This window comes from Anthonomus grandis, unplaced genomic scaffold, assembly GCF_022605725.1.
Source record: "Anthonomus grandis grandis unplaced genomic scaffold, icAntGran1.3 ctg00000616.1, whole genome shotgun sequence".
Taxonomy (NCBI): Eukaryota; Metazoa; Arthropoda; class Insecta; order Coleoptera; family Curculionidae; genus Anthonomus; species Anthonomus grandis.
In genome coordinates this window covers 38,243-45,132 of record NW_026088552.1, presented here as the reverse complement: position 1 = coordinate 45,132, position 6,890 = coordinate 38,243, and the positions used below count along the sequence as shown (strand labels likewise).

The 6,890-nt window shown below is 32.5% G+C and overlaps 1 protein-coding gene across 9 annotated transcripts in view; it reads left to right on the top strand.

The window, feature by feature from the left end:
• The first annotated feature begins 3,924 nt into the window (after nt 1-3,924).
• Nucleotides 3,925-6,890, top strand: part of LOC126749734 (uncharacterized) — a 38,609-nt gene continuing 35,643 nt past the window's right edge. For all 9 annotated transcript variants that reach the window (XM_050459433.1, XM_050459431.1, XM_050459428.1 and 6 more), the window contains exon 1: nt 3,925-4,085. In XM_050459433.1, the coding sequence (XP_050315390.1) occupies nt 3,947-4,085 (139 nt within the window). In that variant the 5' untranslated portion in view covers nt 3,925-3,946. The remainder of the gene's footprint in view (nt 4,086-6,890) is intronic.

The window sequence follows — 6,890 nt, the reverse complement described above, 5'->3', positions numbered from 1 at the left end:
AACATTGGAAGGGTTTTGGCATTAAAAGGCCACGCTTGCCTAGCGGGTTGGCCAGTTTTGGTTTCAGCCGCCCACTTTGGGTCAGACACCCACATATAACTATTCTTTCATAAACACAGACAGACAGTCCACAATAATTCGGTTTTGAAAAACGATATAACCAAGCGTCGTTTACAAATCGCCAAAAATTAGGCAATCCGCTATACTCTATTTAATTTTTTTTTTGTTGGCAACACTGAAAATATTCAGAGTGACCAACATCAAACGGATAAAAATGGCGGCCACCGGCGCGGCGCAGTGGTCATTTTTGGGTATCGCAGCCATATGCATTGACAGTCCAGGTATATTTATTAAGTTCGTGGTTGAGGCGAATCCCAAACGTTTTCGTTAAAAACATCTAATACAGGCTTTATTGTCATAAAAGCAAATTTGTGGACGAAGCTGTAAAAAGAGAAAATACATACACAAATAAAATCTATATTGTCGTGACGAATTCATAATTATTGTTATAATACTTATTTTGTTGAGTATTACGTCACTCAGAGATATACCGTTGACTCGTCCTAAACGCTACATATATATGCTTTAAGTTATCAAATTGTATTGAATTCTGACAGTTGTCTATATTGAGTCCTCCACTTGCACTATTTTTTTAGGTAACATTTTGAGAAGCTGCAAAAGCTTTTCAAAAAATACATCTACATTACCTAAAGGGAGATCTATATATATTTAAGAGGTATAAATCAATCGGTTTTAGCAGGGAACATACTAACTCAAAGTCTTTTTCTTGGTTTAAGTAGTCATATCCATCGATCTTTGAACATATCACACCATCCTTAGCTAAAATCGCAGATCCACCACGTCTGAAATTAGCTCTGGTATAACAAGAGATTACAGTATATCCCTCAAATACAATATTTTCCTCAAGGGTGATATGTCAGGAGAATTTAACCAATCACTGACAAATATAGAGAATTCTGTAATTTTATTGCTTATGCTACAAATATTAAATGATAAAATGCTTAAGGCAGACTTAATGTTTTTTGAATCTAAGTGTTTGCACTGGGAGGTTCCTATTCCTTGGGATAAAAAATTCTTCTGCGTCTGAGTGACTTATGGAGCTAGACAGACCAGACAGAATTGAATCATTTGCATTCTGAGGGTTACTCTGGTTTAATAAAAATCAGTGATTTATTGTTATTATGGGCTTTCGAGAGTTGCTTATGAGTTCTTATCCTTTTTGCAATCTCAGAGTACTTTCCTATCCCTTCCTTGTAAGGAACAGTACTTAAAAATATAAAGGATGACTCAGACACAGAGTTTACACGAGTAAAGAAGTTATTTATCATTAACAACCTTAGAATTACAATTAAAATGGTTACTATTGCTAAAATGTGGGGTAGACAGAAAAATATAATAAGTTTAATCTTGTTCCATAGGTCCTTAATTTTTGGTGCCCCACTGTACAGAATATCATTATAGTACCTGCCATTATAATGACAAAATCTTTGGTTAAAGAATCTAGTGAGTGTATAACATTTAGGTAAGTGCCTCCTAAGATGACAAATATTAATTCAGACTAAACTCAGGTAACACATATTTAAATTTTTTTGCCATTAATTGTAGCTACTTAATATTTTGCAATCTAGGTAAATATTAAACTCCTAATCCGGCTCTGACCACAAATATGATAATTTTGAGCCTTTTTATGACCCAACAGATAATTAAGGTTTTATTGCAATCAAAAGATCAACGCTATATCTTTGAGTGAATTATACGGTAAATATCAATAAAACTTATCTCATAGACGTCAAAATCGACCATTTTCAGATGATGTTTTAGGGTATAAAAAAAGGTTGTTACCCTGTGATTTGTAGAGGGTGTCCCAAATTCGAGCCTCACCATTGGGATCTAGTAAACTAGAAGAGATTTTAGAAGAGAAGTTGCGCAATTTGGTGCTCATTAAAACGCCCTTTTGAAATTTCATAAATTCCGGAATGCTTTCGAAGATATCATGCGATTTCGTGTTTATTTCCATTACTACTTTTTCTATTTTACAAAATGGTGTCGTCAGATTTTCAAACCGACGTGTTAATTTTTAAGAGCCCCTTATGTTCCTAAACCAATGATGAATGAATGAGATAGCTATTTAGCATTAATGCTACATACGAAACAACTATAAATATGGTAATCATAAATAATGAAACAAATAAATAAAAAGTGTAAAAACACGGGTATAAACTACGGAAAACCTTATGACAGGCTACAAAGCGCCCATAAGCCATTCGGCTTTAGATGGCGCTACTAAAAAGTTATTAAAAGTTGAAAAAAGGTATTTTTTCGCATGAATAATGCTCACCCTGTATAAATGGTAGCGTTAAATTTGATACGTCATTTTATTCGGAAAGAACGCAGGTTTAATTAATCCAATTATTTTTTTTTTTAATTTTGCAGATTTTTGTGTCAGTGAGGCTAGAATGCCAGAAATTTCTGAAACTTTGGACGCTAAAAAAAAAATCCCGTATGCTGAGAATAACCAAAAAAAAACTATAGGGATGAAGGTCCACGTGAACCGTTAAATTTGTGTTAAAATTGACCTGTATCGAATTGGCGTAGATACCTAAAATACATAAATTAAATAAATAAATTTGCATAGTTAAGGCCAGATATAGTTAAGTCTTCTAGATGGGCCTAATTATGTAATAAAAGTAATATTTTGAGATGATTTACACTATAACTGATTAAGAAAATCATGATCAAGTTTAGTAATTTTATGTTTTCTTTATGAAACATTGACTATTTTTTGTGACAGGCTCTGTTTGCACGGTGGGGCCTTGCATTAACAATAATATTACCAAGTCCTATTGTTTAATACAAATTTTCCATATAAAAGAATCTTTTAGAACAGCGAGTGCTGCTCAGTAAAATAACAAAAAAGTCGTAATATTAAAATTTCGTAATATAAAAATATCCGGTCATGTAAGTTGGGTAAGCAAGTCTACACTAGAAGTGGTGGTTTGGCTCGAACAGATAAATAAAAAAAATGTTGACTTTGAAGGCGTCCCAGTCCGAAACAAAAAAAAAATAAATAAAAGATTATAAATAATCAAGTTGCAGCCTGATAGTTTTAGATTATAAAAAAGTAAAAATTATTTCTCTACCTCGAATAGAACCAAAGTTATAAGTACTTTTGTCTGAATTTTGTGCAAAAAGATCGACATTTGCCAACAATATATTTAAAGTTGAAGAAGTAGTCCATTCTTGCAGTGTATTTAATAGACCAATGGTAACTAAAAGTATTTCGGTCATCCTGCAGTAAATTTATTTAAAAACCTATTAATCCAACATGTTTCGGACATATTACATGTCCATCATCACGGATTTTATAAAAGAACGAAGGGAGCTTATTAGATATAGATTAAAACTAATTTTTAAGCTGTTAAATTACAAAAGGTATTAAAATTACTTACACAATTTAAGAGGCTCTGTCAATTCATCTTATAGTTTACGTGCCTTAGACAAGGTTAAAAGATTAAAATACATGAGAAAGGGTTGGAATTACAAAAACTTAAAACTACATAATTAACCATAGGTCAATAATAATACAACTATTGTTTTGTAAACAAGAACAGAGAACTCTTTAATATGAGAGAATGAAAAGTCATTAGAAATCAGCATTAAAATTCAATGAATTAAAAAAGTGTGTGCATGAATGATGTAATACCATTAATCTGTATTTATCTCTAAAATTTCTAGCAAATCTAGTTTATTACTTTTATAGCAGAAATGTAAATGATTGGTGTTTATGGTTGTTAAGATGTATGTGTCTAGCAAAATTGGCTTTTATATTTGAAGGGCAAAGATTGCGTTTTCTTAGTCTTTTCGATCTCTTGACGTGTAGCTTTCACACAAATTTAGTAAATTTCATTTTTTTTTTCAATTTTAGATGGGTCTAAAACGTGCTTTTACCGAACAGGCCGACTTCGGTGACATGATTAAAAACGAAGCGCTTCAAATCAGTAAAGTGGTGCAGAAAGCGTTTATTGAAGTAAACGAGGAGGGAAGCGAGGCCGCGGCCGCCACTGGTAAGTCTTAATAATTTATTTATTCTTTCTTAATTATTAATACGTTTTATGTTTGTTTCACCTTGTACCACTTTTTACGTCATCCGGTTTGTTTTTAACCTAATAACCTCGTGCACTTGACCCCTTATCTTTGTAGTGAAACAAATATAGAACAGAGTGGTGCTAACTTAACGCTTTCTCTATAAACATTACGATTTTTCGATTAATTTAATGTTTGCATGTGCCTGTGCCATCGGTTTCCTTGCTTGCTTGGCTTATGTTATTTGCTGTCCTATAGGGATCACACTAACACATTTAAACTTTGTTCAGTAAATTGACTATTTAATAGTTGCGCCTCCTTGCGGTAAACTAGAAAAAAATGTCCCGCAAGTTGTTTTTTGATTGGATATACGGAGAAAACGCTTTCATGGTATAAATGGGATACAAATTGAGTCAATGGGGTACTGTATTTACAATACCTGAATGACATTTGTGATGTCCACTTACATTGAAGTAAATTGAAGTCTTGTATAAACATTATCAAAATGTAATTAATTACGTTGGTTTTGATTAATGGTTGTGTTAAATGCAATGAAAAGTCTGATTCATTAAAAGTCGGTATAATCTTCACCCAATATTAGGTGTACTACATTAAAATAAATATATTTTTTTCGTAACAAAAATTATTATTATTATTTATCTTAAAGTAGAGTCTTATTTAAACAACCTTGAGTTGAGTTAATTTGATATAGTATTTATTGTCATAAAGTACTATAATTGTTCAAATACAAGGGTTTTATTGACTGAATATTAATTTAAATGGCATTTGGGCTTGAGTTTTCGAATTCATTCTGTTAGGAGATTTTTATATTTCAATAGTTAGCTCGCCATACCCACGGTTTTAAATACCTCATACCATTTTGTATCACTCGACATTCCCCTAATTCGGCAGAAGTGCTCGTGATTTATGGCTTCGTACCCGGAAAGCACTGAAAAATACGCGCCGTCAAAGGATCGGTTCCCGCGATAAGTTCGAGCCGCCTGTAATAAAAAAGAAGTAGGGCATGCAAAAAATAATAGTTGTAACGAGTCTGAATTTCGGTTTTCGCCTTTAAAACAGTCGTTGGAGTGTAGTCTTTGCGATATGTTAGACCAGGTGGTTGCATATTAGACATGTACCGGGCTCCGCGCTCTTTTATAAAAATCCATAAAATATAAATAGTTGTATATAAAGTAAAGTGTAAAATCAGAGATTGCCGCGATTAACCAGTTAAAGTTTAGGAGAATAAATTAATTTCTCGTAACCAATTACACGACTTTCTTTTTCTGTCTACAAGTCGAACACCCGACGTAATCCCTAATTAAATAGGGTGGAACCTAACATAAAATTTTGATCCTTCGTGCCTGATGTGGAAAATATGGTAGTGCGACCCATATTTAGTATATTTTCGTCGATGTTCCAGCAACCAGTGTTCCTAGTAGCAGGAAAACAAGTCAATAATTAAAGGTTAGTCAATTATAACCCAAGTAATTAAAGCCAGCAGTAAACCTAGGGTCATCCTGACTTCCAAACTGTTACCTTAACGTTTTTGATGAGCTGTTTTGTTCGAATTAAGCTAAGATTTGTGCAAGTTGGTTTTAATTACACCTATATAGTTTGGTTTTTATTTTCTATTTACATTTTAACCTTCGTAACCTACAGTAATTAAGCTGTTTTGTGGATTTTTACTTGAAACCTATATTTATATTTTAACCTAGTTCAATAAATGCAACCATAATTTAATAAAGAGTTTATATAACCCTTAATAAACTAAATCTTTCAACCCTAAAAACCTATTTGACATATTATAAACTACATTTTTAGCTCTAAACCTTATTTTTTTGATTTAAACTTATATGTTTTTAATGTTTTTAAGATTAAAATTCTCATATTCACCCTTCTAAGAATTGAGTTATGCATTTTAAATAGATTTTTGCATATATAGCCTTAAAAACAAAATATTTGTATCCAGCCTACTAAACTATTGATGATAAAATTTAATAATTTAATTTAAATTTTATTTGGTGTGTTTTTAATCTCTTTCAGGTTTTGTAAAATTTGGTTTAGCCTTGGTTGTTTAACCCATTAATTTTTATATTGCTGTTTTAAGATTTGTAACCTTTAATTTTTCCTTTTTGGCATAAGTAAATAAGTGCAAAACTTTTTATTGTTTTCTCAGTTACCATCAAAATGACGGAAGATCTTAGTTCAGAACAAATTTTAGATAAGGCTAAGGCAGAAATAAAATTCCTCATTAACAAAAGAGGTCACATGAAAGCCTCTCTAACTCGTTTCCAAACATTTTTAAATGCCTTACCCCAACTCGAGCTTTTAACTCCTTCAGACCTCGTCCAAATTGAGACCAGGTTTAAAGCTGCTGATTCCCTTTTGCAGGAATTTGAACAAATTCAATTGGGTATCGAAGACATTTGTTTAGTGCACAAACTGCCTGATGCTCAAGATCAGACTGAGGTCAGATCAGACTTCGAGGAAAAATACTTCTCAATAATTTCCAAGGCAAAACTTATATTACAGGCCACCAATCTCAAAAATGCTAGCAACAATCCTAGTTTAACCGTTGAGACTCACCCTGAGCTCAGCAACAACCCTATAAATAATATGGCTAGTATTTTATCCACTAAATTACCTTCATTATCCATATCAGAGTTTTCTGGTTCTTACGAATCATGGACCCAGTTTCATGAAACCTTCGAGGCTCTTATTGATAAAAATCCCTCGTTACCCAAGGTGCAAAAATTTTACTATCTCCAGTCTGCCCTTAAAGG